The sequence below is a fragment of the Sinocyclocheilus grahami genome, unplaced genomic scaffold (assembly GCF_001515645.1).
Source record: "Sinocyclocheilus grahami isolate Dianchi unplaced genomic scaffold, SAMN03320097.WGS_v1.1 scaffold251.1, whole genome shotgun sequence".
NCBI classification, from domain to species: Eukaryota; Metazoa; Chordata; class Actinopteri; order Cypriniformes; family Cyprinidae; genus Sinocyclocheilus; species Sinocyclocheilus grahami.
Window position 1 is genome coordinate 170,426 of NW_015505430.1, and position 19,082 is coordinate 189,507.

General features: G+C 37.9%; 2 protein-coding genes across 5 annotated transcripts; both read right to left on the reverse strand.

The window, feature by feature from the left end:
- Positions 1-301: 301 nt before the first annotated feature.
- Positions 302-4,174, reverse strand: cdca3 (cell division cycle associated 3). 2 transcript variants are annotated; one of them, XM_016289692.1, is made up of 7 exons: positions 3,996-4,174; positions 3,637-3,795; positions 3,374-3,476; positions 2,248-2,837; positions 959-1,298; positions 616-695; positions 302-489 (listed from the first exon to the last, which is right to left on the reverse strand). In XM_016289692.1, the coding sequence occupies exons 2-7, from the start codon at positions 3,772-3,774 to the stop codon at positions 397-399; spliced, it is 1,344 nt and encodes a 447-aa protein (XP_016145178.1). In that variant the 5' UTR covers positions 3,775-3,795; positions 3,996-4,174; the 3' UTR covers positions 302-396. The 2 variants fall into 2 exon arrangements, with proteins under 2 accessions (XP_016145178.1, XP_016145177.1); XM_016289691.1 differs by having other exon boundaries at positions 303-489; positions 3,637-3,787.
- Positions 4,175-4,622: 448 nt separating this feature from the next.
- Positions 4,623-16,734, reverse strand: LOC107598380 (peroxisomal targeting signal 1 receptor-like). Of its 3 annotated transcripts, XM_016289687.1 has the most exons (16): positions 16,573-16,734; positions 16,210-16,248; positions 15,976-16,093; positions 15,758-15,901; positions 15,437-15,527; positions 15,029-15,119; positions 12,176-12,298; positions 10,667-10,777; positions 10,051-10,134; positions 9,837-9,956; positions 8,570-8,713; positions 8,376-8,446; positions 8,037-8,258; positions 5,939-6,104; positions 5,682-5,839; positions 4,623-5,594 (listed from the first exon to the last, which is right to left on the reverse strand). In XM_016289687.1, the coding sequence occupies exons 1-16, from the start codon at positions 16,684-16,686 to the stop codon at positions 5,354-5,356; spliced, it is 2,037 nt and encodes a 678-aa protein (XP_016145173.1). In that variant the 5' UTR covers positions 16,687-16,734; the 3' UTR covers positions 4,623-5,353. The 3 variants fall into 3 exon arrangements, with proteins under 3 accessions (XP_016145173.1, XP_016145175.1, XP_016145176.1); XM_016289689.1 differs by lacking the exon at positions 10,667-10,777; XM_016289690.1 differs by lacking the exons at positions 10,667-10,777; positions 12,176-12,298.
- Positions 16,735-19,082: the final 2,348 nt, after the last annotated feature.

A 19,082-nucleotide genomic window follows, 5' to 3' on the forward strand; every position in this document is an offset into this window, starting at 1 on the left:
ATTAGTAACAATGTTTTTAAAAAGATGTGGTCATCCGAGTTAAACATGAGTGAAGAAGTCTAATTGGCTGACAGTGTCTATTTTTCAATAATTGTAGGGCTGAAAGTAGTGGTATATCTTCACCACCAGACATGCTTTTTGAACAGCTGGTATCAATGACAAAGATTGAGATCTATTCAGGTTTTTCTGAAAAACAACGCCATCCAGTACATTCAGATTAAAAGAAACAAAACTCAAATAAATTTTACATTTTATTTACATTAAAACAGTTTATTTACAAACACACAAAGAAACAGTAAAGATAAGAAAAAAAAAAAAAGATCATGTAGTTTAAGGCTTAAAATTGTATTATATACATAGTGTTGGCTGGATTTATCCTGGTCTGCTCAGTTGGTCTCACTCGTTCTCCTTGTTAAGTGACAGAATCAGAGCTCTCCTGTCCATCTGGCTGAATCTCTGCTTTTCTGGGGTGGACACTTTCAACTTCATCTGAAGAAATACATGAAGATCCATTTAGAGTTTGAAGGTGTAACAGATGAAAATGACTGCATAACTCTATAGTTAAATAAGCACTGAGATTCAAATATAACCAGTGACTAATAACTGTGAGATTACCTGGGAGTTGCGGTCTCTGGGTGAATTTGCCTCCCTCAGGATCTGCAGAGGCGATCTGCCCTCACCAATCAGAACTTTTTCTGTAACATTAAACAAGTAAATAACCTAGTTTATAACCACTGAGAAAAGTGCATACTTGGAAAAAATAAAAGATGAAATAAAAATAGCTTGGATACACTTCAGGATTTATCATTTTGTTAGTCTTCTATCCATTACTTTTAACATAAGAGCAGGTGCAGACATTTATAAACTCTGAAATCAACAAGTTTTGGCATCATCTGCCTCCACTTATTTTAGCCGTACAAAAATGCTGATGCTGTGTGGTGAACGGACACACACTCACCTCTCGGTCTCTGTTTGGCACGCACAACCATGTTGTTATTTTCATTTGTGGCTGTGTTTTTGGTGGAGAGTGGTGAGGACATGGATGTTTTTCCACACGCCTGTACCCCCCTCGCTCTGACTCCAGTGGTCCCGAAGCCCACACCCAACCACTGGGGTTTAAAAATGGCCTGACTTGGGCTACGGGTGTCAAACGTCAGACAACGGATGCCGGACTGGACCGTTTCAACCTGGGTGTCAGTCACTTGGCTGGATTTGCTGGGGGCAACAGCAGGTTGAGGTGTGGGAGGTTTGCTCTCCTCTGGCTGCTCATGGCTCGACTCTGGAAGAGCAGCATCCAGCTGATGGAGGAAGGACACACATCAGTCAGTCCCTCACAGCATTCAACAGGATGGAATTTTTCTGCTTGCCAAATCAGGCCAACAGTTCAGATTCCTAACTGTACTGAAATTTTCACGGGTCCCAAAACAAACAAAAACATCCATTTAACTATCAATTTAAAATGCATCATGGTTGTTTTTTTATGATGATTTCATATTTTTTTTAATGAAATTATAAATTTTTCACAAATACAAAACTAAGATTTATCAAATTATTCTTTTTAAATAAATGTAATAACTTTGAAATGAATATAATTATTCAGTGCATTTAAAAAAACTAAACCAATTAAATTACTACATGCATAAAGGCATAAAAATGTCAAGTTAAAAATGTTTCACAAATATAAAATTACTGCAATTAAATGATTTTCAGTCATTTTTTATTTTAAAGTAGTCTCTAATGCTCACCAAGCCTGCATTTATTTAAACATATATACACACACGTATATATATATATATAACTAGACTAAAATAACGGTTCTCTATTTAAAATATTTTAAAGCTGAATTTTTAGCAGCCATTACTGCAGTCTTCAGTGATCCTTCAGAAATCATTCTAATTTGCTGCTCAAGAAACATTTCATATTATTAATGTATTATCAATGTATAAATATTCCACTTTTTCAGGATTCTTTGATAAATAAGTTCAAAAGAACATTTATTTGCTATAGAAATATTTTGAAACAAATGTCTCTGCTTTCACTTGCGATCAATTTAATTTATCCTTTCTGAATGAATATATAAATGTCTTAAAAATAATAATAATAAAAAAAATAAAAATAAATTGTACTGCCCCCAAACTTTTTAACGGTAGTGTACTATGAATATATACAGATAAATGATTAACTATTCCTTTAAAAAATTAGAAAGAAACCCAAACAGACAGTCTTTCAATAATCCCAAAAACAAACCTGTTCTTCAGATGTCTGGGACAAGACCTCATCTGCCTCCGAGGTCACGACAGCGTCAACAACAGGAGTGGAAGTTTCAGACTCTGTGGATTGTGCTGGGACTGAGAAGAGTGCGTAGGAGTGATCTTCATTCGCTTGGCTCTCAGCAGGAGGAGGAGGAGTCAGAGGATGTTCCTCCAGAGAAGAGGAGTAAACTTCTTCACGACAAGCAAGAAGACTCAAACTGAGCTCTTTTCTTAATGAAGCACCAAGCAGCAGAGCATCCTCCGCCTCTTCCAGCGAGGTCTCAGCATCCACCTCCACCAGCGTGCCTCCAATCAACACAAATGGGCTGCTGCACATGGAGCCGTAGGCCTCTGAAGGAGAGCACAGCGCAGGGGTGGACACAGCATCTGTGTGTCCGATGAGGGTGGATGAGTTCTGGGATTTTACCAGAGGATCTCTGGGACCTGCGTCATTTTGCCAATTCCTATTGGGCAGGCGGTGGGGTTTGGTAAAGGAGACCAGAGGAAGGGGAGAAACAGAGTCGCCAGACTTGACGTCATTGAGAAAGAAGGTGCTCAGCCGCCGAGCAAGAGACGTGATGCTCACTGTAAAGAAGACAAAGGCGTTTGAGCTTGAAGAGTCACGACTGAAAATGGTTCATCCATGCACACGTTTCATTTAATTCATCATCATTTATAAAAAAATGTTTTACCTTATTTTTAAATCAATAAATCCACCTCTTTCTTACAATCAACTGCAAACTCGCATTCTGATCTGCCTCCATCCAATCAACAACCACTGAACAGAACCAAGTCCCACCCTACATATTTCTCTTTTTTTGATGAAAGGCTCAAAATCAGTTTGTAATGACCTTATTAACCTTGTAGCTGGTCCGTTTGGTTCATGGCTTGTAATTCTTTAACAACTCAAAATAAAAAAATAAAAATAAAAAAAAACACTTTGAAAACCAAGGCCATTAAAAAAAAGCGCACTGCTGCACTCTATACAGAAAGGATTGAGCATATGAATATTAATTAGCTTTCAGCTTGAGCTCTTTTCAACATGTTTAAATATTCTGATTTAAGAATGCGTATCACAGTCCACATGAAATACTCTAAATAATGGAGTAAACTTCACTTACCCTTTAATGGTGTTCGAGTAACGCCAGGTGTGGGTGAGCGGGGGTCAACAAGTGCAGGCCCTACTGACTCCACCACAGGAAGAGAAGAGTAAGCCACGCCCACCTACAGGAAAATACAATCAATTAAACTCTTATCCTGCCAACTGCTCACTCACTGTTCATATGGGATCTGAAAATTAGCATAATTCTTCTCAGAGTCTGGCTTAACGATAAGCGACGTAATCAAACTTTAATTAGAGAAACTCAAACAGAAGTGTTTGTACCTGTATAGGTGTGCGGTCGAGAACACAGGACGGTGACCGCGGGTCTGCGAGTCTCGATACACGCGCTGCTTTCAGCCGCTGGCTCAGGTCTATCTTTGGTGGTGATGCCACAGACATCTTGCTTTCACTGGCACCCATTTTACACTGTTTGCTGCACGGCTTATGAAAAAAAATGCATGGTAGGCAGAGAAAAAGTAACGTTAGTTAAAACCCTAATACTCTGAACTCATGCTGGCTTTCCAGAACATTGCTAAATTGTACGCACATAACACTTAATTCCATTTAATAAATAAGTAGCAGTTCTTGCCATGCTGCGTTTTAGCAGCATGACAAAGTCATTGTCCAGAACACAAACTCACCTTAAAGTTCCACGTGCAGTCCGCTATATGTTCTTTTTATCTTCCACGCTGTATCAGATCAACTTTATGTCACGTTTTATATAGCTATGTACGTACAAAAGCAGATTTCAACAAAGAAATGTTTCAGTCGCCTTCCAATCTAAACTCCGCGTGACTCCAGCTAGAGCATTTAAATCGGTCGCTCTGTGTTTGAGGCGATTTTTAAACAGGCCAATGGGTGAACGAGCGAGTTGCTGCCTCGAGGCTTCTGATTGGCTGAGACTGTGAATGCATTTTAATTGGGCGTGTATCAGCGATTTGAATACAGCAAGCAGCCGCGAGTTGACTGTTTGACGTCTTCTTTAATATTGAGTTCAACAGTCAAAACACACGGCAAACAATCGCACTTCTGTTGTTTCAAAAATATGTTTTAGTGAAGGAATTAATATTCGCCACTTATAGAAAAGCATGTTGAAAGTATATTTTAGTTTTACTATTTTGGTTATTGTTAGTAGCAAGCTGAATAAATAAAAAAGGTATGTAATATTTTTTTAAATCATTTTTATACATATATTTGGAAATATGAAAACTATTTTTCCTTAGTTAATTTTATTTTTTAAAAAAACATTTAAAACAAATTTCAAATATTTTTTTAATTAGTTGTCAAGCACTTTTTGTCAAAGCTTTATTGCTTGAATTACATAGATCATAATAGCTATTTGAATTGGCTATATGCAAAACACTAATCATTATGATTCAATACACAATATGGCATGTAGAATTTACAGCAAAAGCAAATATCCAATAAGAAATAGTGCTTACAGACATGTCTTTCAGTATACAGCCCTTCTGTCACTCATGAATGAAGTTGCCAAAATAACTTTAAGGCTTGCAAATCACTTCTGTTACTCTGTACAGGATCCAAAGTGATGTAGAACACAATTATATCTCCACATACCTCATCTCTGTGTCAAACAGAGGCAAGTATTTTGAGCTCACAGTGCAGGGGCCCTACTTTCCCCATTTGAGAAATATGAGAGCAATTTTGATAAGGACAATGGAAAGAACTGTAATCTTCAAGATTAACAAAATGGAAAACTTATAACAGAATCTCTGCAAGCATAAACTCGTGACAAAAACCGTAGCAAGTTTGTACCATGAACTTTTTAACATCTTTTTCTCAAGTACAGTCATCAGTTCATCCGTCTGTCCATTAACGTCGTTTTGTTCTCTCTTTTTATTTTCCTCACATTGTAGCACCTCTAAAAGTCATGCCTCTTTGTTGAAATGTACACCTCCACTCGTGTTGTTTTCTCTCCAAAACTGGCTTCTCCACACTCACATTCTATCTTCCTGCGCTCCTTCATCTCCTCCATCCTTCATTCTGTCTCTCCTTCTCTCTGGCAGAAGTGTGCCAGCAGAGTGTCCAGATCTCGCCGGTCGGCTGCAGAATAAAGCGAGCTTTCTCCCATCATGCTCAGTGCCATGCGTAATGTGGACCAAATGTTGTCTGACATCACAGTCACTGCTGCACCTGGCCCTCGACTCGCACCTCCCTCTCCATCACCTGCGGCCTGTCGCTGCAGAGAAAGGGCCTCTAGGAAGTGCTCTACTGCCTCCCTGATTGAGATATAAAGAGATGCCTTTCATTGTGGTGTTTTAGCTCTTTCTGGCCTGTGCACCCTGGTGAAACCTTCTCTTACTAACCTGTGTGCACCCAGGTTGACACAGCTGATGCCAAGGTTATATCGGCTACGTATAAATCCAGGCTGTAACTCCAGTGCGCGCCTGTAAGCAGCGACCGCCTCCTCTGAGCGGTTCCCGTTTGCAAGAGTCGCTCCCAACTTGTTCCACAGCAGATAATCCTTCACATAGTGTTGAGAGAAAGACGAATGTGAACTAAAACACTGATGAACAATCTGTATAAATGAGCAGAATATAGCAAGCAATGTGTAGACTCCAACCTGTGGCGTCACAGACAGGGCGGCAGTGAAGCAGTCCACAGCCTTGTCATACTCTCCACTCAGGTTGAAGAGAACGCCCAGACCACACTGCAGCTCAGGGTCCACCCATGTGGGCTCAGCGGCCGCTGCACTCAAAAACAACGTCTGCACTTCATTAAACAGTGCCCTAGGAGGAAGAACAAGTGAAAGAATGGATTAGCCTCTAACTTAAAGGGTTAGTTCACCCAAAAAGGAAAATTCTGTCATGAATTACTCACCCTCATGCCGTTTCAAACCCATAAGACCTTCACAACACAAATTAAGATATTTTTGATGGAATCTGAGAGCTGTCTGACCCTGCATAGACAGCAACACAACTGAAATGTTCCCAAGTCCAGAGACGTAGCAAGGAGATCTGTAAAATAATCCATGTGACATCAGGGGTTCATCCGCAATTATACGAAGCTATGAGAATACTTTTTTCTAAATACTAAAGAATACTAAAAAAAAGAACGACTTTATTCAACAATTCGTCGTCTCCGCATCACCCTGGTGCCATTTTGGAGAGTATCCGCTGGATTAAACAATGTATGCTGTTCTGTGTCAGCTACGTCTCTGGACTTGGAAACATTTCAGTTGCATCGCTGTCTATGCAGGGTCAGACAGCTCTCAGATTCCATCAAAAATCATTTGTGTTGTGAAGATGAACGAAGGTCTTATGTGTTTGAAACGACATAAGGGTGAGTAATTAATGACAGAATTTTCATTTTTGGGTTAGACCTAAACCTTTAAAAGTAGTCGTTCACCCCCAAAAAAATTTAAATACTCGCATCACTGACTCACCCTCATGTTGTTTCAAACCCTTCTGACACACAAAACTATCATATAGCTTCAAAAGACTTGGAATACAATCATACTGACAATTTGATGACACTTTTTTATCATTAAGGAGCTTGAGAGATCACATCCTCATTCACTTTAATTTACTTGAAGCGAAACAGCAAGTATTGTTCAAAAATACTTATTTTGTGCTCCACGTGAAAAAAGCAAGTCATGTGGGTCTGGAACGAAATGGTGAGTAGATTTTATTTTGGAAAATAATCTTTAATAAAACAAAAGACAATTCATAATCATCCCTGAGTCATACAAAAACTATTTTAATGTCTGCACTGTCAACTGATTAAAACAGAGCATATGCTGCAAGCTACCCACAATGCTGTCTGCAGATTGAACTCCACACTTTTGTTTGTGTAAGACTCCATATTTTTAGAGCACTGCCTGCTTATGATTGGTGACAAATGTAAATCTGTTGCTAGGTTACAATGCCCCGTCCACTCACTTATGCATGTCTCACATTAATGTAAAAAGGCATTGATAACAGGCTGCTTCCACATCTGATCAGTTCACAGTACTTCACAATCATGAAAAAGGTTTAACGGACTTCTGGGTTCAATACAAGTTAAAGTCTTGGGTAAAATAATTCTGACTCATCACTCCGTTACAGTAACACTTACACTGTGTCCTAACTATTTGTCAACCCACACTAAATGCAAAAATGTTGCCTTCTATTTTCAAGATGCTCATCCATACTGCATTTTTTAAGATTCTCCCTAAATGTTTGATATAATATCCAATATTTGTCAACTTCCACATGAATCCTTTCAGGAATAAACAAAAATGTAATCCTGTGATGGTAAATCTTAATTTTCAGCAGCCATTACTGCAGTGTCCAGTGTCTCATGATCTTTCAGAAATCATTCTAATACGCTGTTTTGCTGCTCAAGAAACTTTTCTTGTGCTGCTTAATATTTTAGTGAAAATTGTGACACATTTTTTAGGATTCTTTGATGAATGGAAAGTTCAAAAGAACAGCATTTATCTTTTGATGAAGTTATCAATATTTTTGATCAATGACTTTCAAGCAATTTAATGTGTCCTTGCTAAATAAAAGTGTAAATTTCTTGTAAAATATTTGTATTGACCCCAAACTTCAGTCCCATGACAGAGCCATACTTCAGTCAATAAGATTTCAGTGTGGTGTACCCGGTGCAATCAACAGAATGTAGTGTCACTCATCATGTTTAGAATAATTCTTTACAGCATTCAAGTATCCGCTTACTCTGGAAGAAGGGATCCAAATCTCTCCCTCTCTTTCTCCCTCTCCCTCACACCCTCCCGCTCCTTCTCTCGTTCATGCTGCTCGAGGATATGCCGGTATTTAGGGTTGTGCCTCAACCAATCACGAAGCGTCTCGCAGGCCTGTCTGTGCAGTGACTCATTAGTGAAGCTCACAGCTAGAGCCATGAGAGCCGTCAGATTGTCCTTTTGCAGCTCAATACATCTGAAAACAACAATTGAGACATGAATTTAAAAAGGTGGGAGCAGTATTTTAATAAATCAGATTTGTCACAGAGAACTTAACTGCTGTGCACAGTAAGACTGCGGTTATACTTCTCACCTGCGGAGGGCACTGATAGCAGCAAACTCTTGCTCGTTCTCTGCCTGGCAGGTGCCCAGATATTGCCAAGCCTGCAGTACCATCATAGGCAGTCAGTGTTTCACAAAGACAAACAAGAAACACAGTTAGAATCCCTTGAGACAAAATGTATCATCAGTTTTTGGATGTGGGGATTATATGTATGAGGTTCTGACCAGCTGGTTGTCTGGCTTTCTCTGAACTGCGCTCTCAAAGAGACGTACGGCTCCAGGAATGTCCCCCGCCTCCATCCTCTTCACGCCCTCAGCAAACGGATCATCGTGGGACAGGTAGGGGTTGTCTTCTTCAAACTGATACCCCTAGGAGAAAAGTAAAGGCATATTCACAATAAGTTTAATGTTATATATAACATTAAAGTAACTATTCACAAATTATTTTTCCTCAGGTTTTTGTTTTGTTTAGTTTTTTTTGCTATTTTTTGATTAATTATACTACCATTCAAAAGTTTAGTACAATTTATAAAAAATAGTTTTTCTTTGAAAAAAAATTATATATTCAGCAAGGATGCATTAAATTGTTCAAAAGTGACAGTGAAGGCATTTATAATGTAACAAAAGATTTATATTTCAAATAAATTAATTATAAAAAAAATACCGATATGGTGGCCGATATATCGTGCATCCCTAAAAAAAATTAATTTAAAGATTTTTAAAAAACCATGGTTTCCATAAAATATTAAGCAGCACAACTGTTTTCAACATTGATAATAATAAGAAATGTTTCTTGAGCACCAAAATCAGCATATTAGAAACATTAATGAAGGATCATGTGACACTAAGGAACATGGCTGGTGGAAATTAAGATTTGACATTAAAAGGAAAATTACATTTTAAAATATAATAAAAAAGAAAACAATTATTTTAAATTGTAATAATATTTAACAATAATTACTGTTTTCACTCTATTTTTGATAAGATAAATGCAGCCCTTTCAAAACTTCTTTCAAATACATTTAAAAAATCTTATCATCCCAAACCCTTTGAACAGTAGTGTTTCTGGAATCTGAACAATTAAAAAAATCTACTTAAGAAAAAAAAAAAAAACATTTTGTGCAGAAAATTTCAACTTAAAATGAAAGTATGAAAAGAGTGGATGTATAGCATGCAACTTTTAAGATGCTGTTCTTCTGACTATTGGCCACAGGTAGCAGCATGATTTGTGAGGGTGACATCGCTTTTAAACAACAGTTCAATAAATTATTAGTTCATATGAAGTAACTTACATTTTAGACACAATATTGCCATTGCCTATTTTTGCTCTGCCAATGACAATAGTTTCTAGTGAAGCCAAAGACTGGAACCAACTGTTGTATAAACTGTAATAAAGTACAGACTAAAGCCTAGGAAAGGACTCAAAAGTTTTAATTAGGTGGGTGGAAGTATCCATGTTGTGAATGGGCACAGATGTACATTAACCAGATACCTTGTCGTAAGAGCTGCTGAGCATCTGGTCGAAGTCTGAGAGCCAAGGGTGAGCTTCAGCATCCCTCTTCGCCATTTCCTCCCACTCCTGCTGGAGTTTCTCCCAGAAATCAACATCACTCTGAACTCACACACATATCAACACACAAGCACCAGTGAATACAGTATCACACTGAAGTTCATGTAAACATGTGCAAGTGTGCTGTCTGTCTCACCTCGACCGCTGCTTTGGCCTGCTGGAAGTCTGGCCCGTAAGCGGCGAACTCATCTACCCAAGATTCTGCAGATTCTGCCGAAACCTACCAAGCACAGCGACATGCCAGGCTGTTAGCAGCCTCAATGACACATCACAGAGCCTGCAAATGCTTAAACTACTCAGCTAAAGGGCAAAAAGACAACATATTGTGATGAATGAGTGTGGGGGAATAAAGAAAGGATGTAATGGAAAAAGATAAAGAGGGATTGGGAGACCGACAGAAAAAGAAAATAAAATCTCACCCTCATTCATCCATCTTTCCTTTTCTCTCTATTTTAAAAATAGCAAGCAATGTTCAGAGTACCTTCACTATTGCAGGAAGTCAAAGTGGTTTCAGTAGCTGGGCACAAATGAAAAGCAGTGTGAGCAGGGCATTAGCTCTACAGTCCTGGTGTCTTGCAGCGATAATTACATTAAAAGCACTATTAAATTAAAGCAACAGTTTGCTCTCTTCAAGGCAAAAAAGGTTTGGTCAGCAGGGGCTAGTTAACATAACGGAAATGACAAGCCTAAAAACAGACAGAACAAAATTGCAGGACTACTGCATCACTGTTGCCAGGTGATCAGGGTCCTACCTGCCTGGCGATAGTAGCCCATTGCTCTGCCTGTTTAGCTTTCATTTTGTCATTCTTCTCTTTGCCCTCTTGCGTTTCCACTTGCACAGTCCCTTTCCCTGATTCCAGGAACTGGGTAGCCAGTATGGGACAGAGGGTACAGGGAGGGATATTATGTGTTTGGTGTGGGATTGTTAAGGATAGTAGGGAAATGTAGGTATGGATGCAAGTTAAAAGGTATCAAGATGGGATCAAGAGAGATTAAGAAGTCATGATGACGGTCCATGACAAAAGGAAGAAGGAAATATCACAATTAAACTATTGCTTGTTTGAACCATAGGATAAACAATGTTTTTTAGAAACAGACCAGTTTCCAAGCACAGTGTAGACCTGGTCCTGGACTATTGTGATTTTTCCTTTCAAAAAACTTGGCTTGACCAACTGTGGGGTCCAAAAGTCTCAGACCACTAGTGAAAATGCTTTTTCTAATTTAATACATATTTATACGATCAGGGTAATATTTGAGTGAATTTGAGCGAAAACTCAAGCATTAACTCCACATATTTGATCAATTACTTTGAAATGTTACAGAACCTTCAATATTTCTTATTCCTTTTACATCATAATGCTTTGTTATAAACTGCATTAAAACTTCAATATTTTAACTATATTTTAATTGTATATCTAAAAACTGTTTATAAATATATAATAAAATATTAAGAATAAACAGATAGAATTGTATTTAAAAAATACTGTAGTTCAAAAGTTTTGAGTCAGTAAGTTTATGTTTTTGAAAGAAGTTTTATATGCTCACCGAAGCTGCTTTTATTTTACCCCCCCCCCCAAAAAAACAGTAATATTGTGAAATATTATTACAATTTAAAATAACACTTTCCTATTTTAATACATTTTTATGTATTGGCAAAGCTGAATTTTACAGCTATTACTGCAGTCTTCAGTGTCATATCCTTCATAAATCAGTCTAATATGCTGATTTGGTGCTCAAGAAACAATTCTAATTGTTAGTAATGTTGAAAATAGTTTTGCTGCTTAATGTTTTTGTAGAAACCATGATACTTTTTTCAGGACTCTTTGATGAACAGAAAATTGAAAGAAACAGTATTTTATAGAATCTTTTGTTACATAATAAATGTCTTCACTGTCACTTTTGATGAATTTAATAAATCCTTGGTGAATAAAAGTATTAATAAAAAAGAATAACTGATATTATATTATATACACAAATAACAGATGAAATTAGATTTTGAATCCCAAATTTTACACGTGGTCTCAGACCCCACTGTATAAACAAAATCAAGTCTCTAAAACAAATTTAGCTATCCAAAACTGTATTTCTCTTGGGTAATTATTTAAAACCCCGCAGTGCACATTGGCAAGGATTTACAGTATGCTATGCAGTTATGGCTAATGTTGGCTAGCAGCTTGAGAAGAGCCAAGATGGTTACCAAGGGACTGCAGTGTCACCCTTCATGGTGTTTCCTCATAGGAGGAGCTGGGAAGGGCTCGTACCTGGTTAATGCTGGAGGCCCAGTGCTGTGCCTCCTTGGCCTGTGCTCTATCAGTGTTCTCTTTTCCTGCTCTGTCCTCCACAGTCACACTGCCCTCGCCAATCTGCCTAATGAACCGCAGGAACTACACAATAACAACAACAACAACAACAGCTATTACACATCTACTGCTACCAGGAAACACATTGGCGATAAATTCGACACACACATACACACACACAAGTCCACCAGTGGTTTCCTCTTGACAGTTATGGTCAGGCACAAGTAGACCACAAGGAGGACGGAATAACGGCCAAAGGCATAACGTATCCCAAATTATATGACAAAGAATGAGCAGAGTTAAATGAAAAAGAGAGAGAAATATGAGCAAGTAAAGAAATGCCCATGAAAACATGAACAATGTCACATCACTTTATCATCTACCACAAGTCACAACCACAATTTAGGTTCAAAATGAACCTAAATAGGTTAATGTATTACTTTAACCTTTCTAAATATAACTCAGAAGTGCAAAGTACAAGTTTCTCAGGTGAAAAAGTCATCTCGTCTGAATCAGTAAAGAAATATGCATATGTCAAGCACAGTTTGCAAGCAAAATCAGTCCAAAACAATTCGAAACAAATAGGCTAGTGGGTTTTAATAAGAGTATAATAGGGCATGGCCTTTTTCCTTACAAACACGCAGTTATTCACTTCACAAGACATTAATTGATGGACTGGAGTAGTGTGGAAATAATTGTGGATTATTATGTTTTCATCAGTTGTTTGGTCTCACATTCTGAGTTCACTGAGTTCACCAATTCACCGCAGGGAGCAAGTGATGTAATGCTAAATTTCTTAAAATCTGTTCCAATGAAGAAACAAAACATACATTTTGGATGGCCTGAGGGTAAGTACATTTTTAGCCAATTTTAATTTCTGGGTCAACTTTAAGTGATCCCTTGTGGCAGATCAATTGTGTGATGTGGCATTGGTGAAAGCAGAGCAGATTTATTCTGAAATGGATCAACTTTAGTTAAACATCCTGAACAAAAATCATTAAAGTCCCTTTGCTGCTGCATTTAATACAGTAATATGCCATGTGCTACAGTGATTTTACAGTGATTGGCAAAAACACCAATGTTCAATAAACATATTCTTCTACCAAGTAATATAGCTAATCTGTTTAAGGTTGCCAAGCAACACATAGAAAGGACTATTCATTATAAAACAGAATATTAATTTAGAAGCGGAACTATCAGTTGTTTACTATTTATGTTTAGGTGCAATATCTGTATGCTTGTTTAAAGGGATTATATGATGTTGATTATTTTGTGTATTTGGTGTAATGAAATGTGTTTATGCGGTTTAAGGTTAAAAAATACATTATTTTCCACATAATGTACATTATTGTTTCTCCTCTATGCCCCGCCTTTCTGAAACGCGTCGATTTTTACAAAGCTCATCGGTCTTAAAAGCGAGGTGTGCTCTGATTGGCCAGCTATCCAGTGCGTTGTGATTGGCCGAATACCTCAAGCATGTGACGGAAATGTTACGCCCCTTGCCATATTGTGAGGCCTTGTCCCACCCGGAGCGACGAGACAAAAACATTAAAACCCAATATAAACTAGGCATTTGTTACATCCAGTGTGGACATAATTACGGATTATAATGACTTATACGGTCTTTTTACATATTGCATTGCATCGCGCCGCGTAAACATAAAACCATGTCTGCATTTGTGATCGGAGAAATGACAAACAACAAGTGCTACTCTACACTGCTCAAAACTCGCGTTTGAATCATCAGTGGCAAATTCTTTAAATATGAAAACTTGCTTACAGTCTGTGAGTCAGAACAGCCGGCATTGTAATCTACTCTACCAGGATCAGGAAACAGTCCTCCATAAAATGCGCTGGACACATCTGAATATTTGGGATGAACTGTTCTGGAACAGTGTTGTAAATACAACTTAACCACTGATTTCTAGTCGTGTCCTCTTTGGAAGGCCAAACAAAGTAGTTTCGCTTTCCCAACGAAACACAGCGTCACACACGGTGGGCTTGAGTGAGCGGAGGCCGGCTAGAGTGAGCGGCGGTGGGCGGGCTTGCGGTAACCACATGTGACGACCTCGGGTTGGACTCCGCTTCGTCCACAGTGAAAGCCGATCCGGCGATCCACAGCGCCACCGGAAAATAACGGTAATTTTAATTTGTTAGACCATTTTATCTACAGCTCGTTAGAGGTAGAATTCTTTAGTGAAATAAAGATGATATTTATTGAAATGAATTCGAAGGAGAGAGAGAGAACGAACGAACGAACGAACGCACGAACACATGCACCCACGTGCGAGCAAGCGATTGTGAAGCATTGCAAACAAGCTGGTTTCATTACAAAAACTGCTAAGTTCTCACCTCATTGCTGAGAAATATATGTAGCTTTTAGCTGTTGTATTTTCAAAATTCACGAGGCGGGAATTTTCTTACCTATAAAAAGTTTCCATCTCAATAAAATGCGAACGCATAGAGCACGCCGGCATTAAAATGCCATTAAAAATCTTTATGAGCAAACGTGTCGCCCTCGCATTGGGAGTTTTGTGGAGAATCAGATGTGTGTGTTTAGACGTAGGTCGGATGTCCAGATATCAGATGTGTATCCGATTAAAATCCACATTTGGAAGTGGCTCAGATCGGATGCAAAAAAATCGGATCTCGTGCGGGTTTTTGTGTTTACACATGTGCAACAACTTCCGATCTGTGTCAGATGTGAGCGAAAGATCGGATTTTTTGTACCAGTGTAAACGCAGCCTTAGACTAAAGTGCATCAGATGTAGCTCAAAGAACACTTAAACCCTTAAACCATCCTCTTACTCTCACCTCTGTGTTCTGTAGCTTAGGGTCATCCACTTTAGCAAGGAGTTCATTCGCTGTTTGCCGTAGTTCTTCACCTGACTGGTATTCTTGAGTCCTGACAAGATAAAAAATATACTAAAGCAAGAATATAATGGCTGGTGGCTATTACCAAATTGTTTTAACATGTCATAACTTTCATTACATCTTCAAATTGTGGAACAAAAAAATTACAGCAATAAACACTCCAATTTTTGTCAATGAAGTTCTAACTATTCCCTTTACTGTAATTTTAATCAAATAAATCTAGTTTTGCTGTGCACATAAGACTCCAAAAGCATTAAAAATACCAAATTACTGACCCCAAACAGTAGCGTATATTGTTAATATGTCCAGACTTTCTAAATTCTTCTTCTTAAAAGGTATATAAAATACCATTCTTTGTCCTGTTCTCTTTCTCCCAAATCTCCTAGCCATAACTTCTCCTCTGATTGCTCCAGGTACTCCTCTGCCCAGCGGCCAGGGTCTATAAGACAGGAGGAAGGGAACTGAATATTGGTGGTATAGTAGAAGACAACAGAAAGAGTGAAGCTTTGGAGAATGAAAGGATGGCTGAGCAAAGATGAGTGAAGAATCATCAGCCTCACCTAATGACATCCAATGGCATCTAATGGCATTATAATAAACCTGATGTCATCCTAAATTAAAAAAAAGGGATAAAATCTGGGCTAAAATACATTTCAAATTGATATTAACCTGCCACTTCATTGATGAATTCTCTGGTCCAATCAGCATCAGCTGGATCCAGACCAGCTTGTCCAGAAGAAGAGGCGGAGTCAGCACCAGACAGGAACTCTGCCGCCCAATTGCCAGACAGCGCCAAGGCAGCCACGTCAGGAGCTGGGAAAGAAAACATATAATTATAGCACACTGAAAAGTGTTCAAATCAGTCTATATGTGTTTGTGCAGTCTACCTCTCTGTGGAGCCTGTCTGTAGCTCTGCTGATCTATCTGCTGCATTTCCTCCAGCAGCTGACCCATATCAAAACTGTGAGGAGGACGTTGTGGGGCCTGTAGAAACTCACTGACCAGCTAGATTTAAAAAACAACAGAATGTCATTACAGTAAGAACACAGAAGACTATTCGACTTCGGCAAACGGATCAGGTCATTGAAATATTGAAACATCCAAAAGACCAAAATACACACCTCCTCTTCAGTGGCTATTTCAATTGGAGTAGGAGGAATCTATGGGGGGAAAGGGAAAATGAAGCTTTTTAATATTAATTTAATTTTAATATTTTTAAGGCTGCAACTAACAATTATTTTTCAATCTATTAATCTACTGATTTATATATTTCCTTTTAATTAGAGATTAATCAAACTATTCTTTTATTCCAGAAAGTCTCAGTTTCAGAATGCCGAAGAGCTGGCATCATTGGGGATTAATTTAAACAGTGTGACGCATCAACACGCTCCACACAAATCATGTATTTATGTTATAGACATCGACATGTCATTCCAGCCCTAAATATTTTGTCATGATTATAAAGAAAATGTTCAGTAACTTACAGTGGGTGTTGATCGGTGTCTCCAAGCCCCTCCCTCTTGGGTCATGTGACCAGTCAGTTTCATGAGGGGATTGGCTCCCCCACATTCTGCCTCCACTAACTCCCGCATCGCCATGGCAAAACACCGTCAAGCTGGATCAGACGAACACCTTGAGATATCTACAGGTAAACATAATATCATCATTGGCTGGTATGTTGTTATAAAAATTACAGTAGTAAAGTGGTTCAGCGTCTAGACCAGTGGTTCTCATTTCTCAATCTTTTTGACCCCCATTGTCTATATATATTTGAAGGCCCCTCAGCCATAGTTTTGTTTTCAACATTTATATTAATCTCTACATGTTGGAATTAATCACATGACTTATAAAACATAAACAGAATTTAAAACACTAGGCACCACACACTTGCCAACTTTCAAGTCGTTCTGATCACAATTAACACGTACCTTGTTGCTAGAAGACGTGTGACAAATGAAAACAATATGCGTTCTAAAATCTGCTCAAAATATTAAATATGCTATTCTCCAACTTGATGTAATAATAGTCTGAAGCTTAAAAAAGTCTGTGACCATCATACACTATGCGAAATCTGCCAACTCAAATCTGCAGAGTGACTCGGACTCTCAACAGACTGTAAATCAGTGCAAAATCTGGGCAAAAGTCATATATAGTGTATTCCAACCTTAAGTTGTTCAGGGTTCCCACCTTCCAGCTTGTTTTAACCAATAATTTACACTATTTTTCCAGTTGTTAACGATTTTCTGGATAAAGATTGAGGATACATTTTTTTACTCACTAATACCCAATAAAAATGCATATTCATTATAAAAAAGATACCCATTTTATCAATTTACCTTTTAAAATTTTGTTTGATTTGTAGGTGTTTTATCCTATTTTTTATTGTTTTGTCTTAATTTAAAACATTTTGAGTCATTTTAAGAGGGCCCTGGCCCCTTGATTGAGAACCACTAGTTTAGACTGGCAACCTAAAGGTTGTAGCCCTAGTAAACTACCAGAATCACCACAGTGCCCCTGAGAGTGGTATTCTTGGCCTCTTTTACACATCTTAAGGCAAGAACGCTCTACACAACTGTCATGCCGATTATGAATGTATTTTAGTCTTGACGACTGATCGTGCCCAGTCTGATCCGGTCTGTTCCAGTTGGGCTCAGTCGCTGTTTGCAGTCAGCAGAAAAAGTCATGTAGTGTACGGTGTCTAAAGATTATAATCTTTAGTTAATTTAGAAACCAGTGTTTTCACAAAGATTTTTTAAAATAGGTTTAATATTTGCGACTGACACCAGCGATTGTATATGCCACTATGCAGTGGAAATGCACTCACTATCAAACTTACTTCATTGTTAATTTTGTAATTTTGTCAAATATTTTTTCTTAATTACACATCTTGTTGTGATGTTTCTTTTATTTCATAAGTTAACATTGCAAAGTTAAATGGTTTTAGACTAAGTTTTTTTTTCTGCAGTCAAAGAATGTAAAATAAATTAAGTATTTCAGTGATTTCTCTCATTTTAAGGAATATTCTTCATAACGAATTTTCTTCAAAACAATCATATGAATATAATGAATAGCTATTCTCTTTAAAACAAATTTTTCATAAAAAAATGTTTATTTCATAAGTTAACATTGCAAAGTTAAATGGTTTTAGACTAAGTTTTTTTTTCTGCAGTCAATGTAAAATGTAATTTTGAATGTAAAATAAATTAAGTATTTCAGTGATTTCTCTCATTTTAAGGAATATTCTTCATAACGAATTTTCTTCAAAACAATCATATGAATATAATGAATAGCTATTCTCTTTAAAACAAATTTTTCATAAAAATTTTTTTAAAAATGCTAAAGAGTCACGAGCATGCGCAGCTTTTGCATAGCGATCGTCTGCAAGCTGTGACATTGACATAAATAAAACAGAAACAAAAACTTTGACAAACTAACTATGGCTAAAAATCAGATCCAGCCATAGGCCTATACGTTCGATCCAGAATCGGATCCTGACTACTTCTGTAACCCAAATGAAGCACGTTGATGGGCAGCTCTTGCTCTCGCTCTGGTTGATGTGTGCACGCGCTCTTTCGGGAGAGGTGCCCATACAAGGATTTGCACCCTTTATGACGTCATACAGGGCCATACTCAAAAAAACTTTCCGAAACTTATAGGAACCCTGAAGGAGTGTCTTTGGCACAGAAATACTCCATCTAGTGTTGTAAAAAGCCCCGGTACTTTGGTACCAAGTCAGTACTAAAAAATAAAAACGTTATGGTACCAGGTTTTTTAAAGTACCGGTGGTACCGAGTACCTGGTCAACCCGGTTCTTGATACGATATCCGAAAGCTATCCTCTTCATTAAAGCACTGAGACATGGCAACCTCAAGAGGAGGAAACGCATCAAACTAACAAAACACTTTAAAGACCAACACCTGGATGAAAGAGTTAAAGTAGGTAAGTTTAATTTTTATTTTTAATATTTAGATCTTCTGTTATGAATATTATTGCA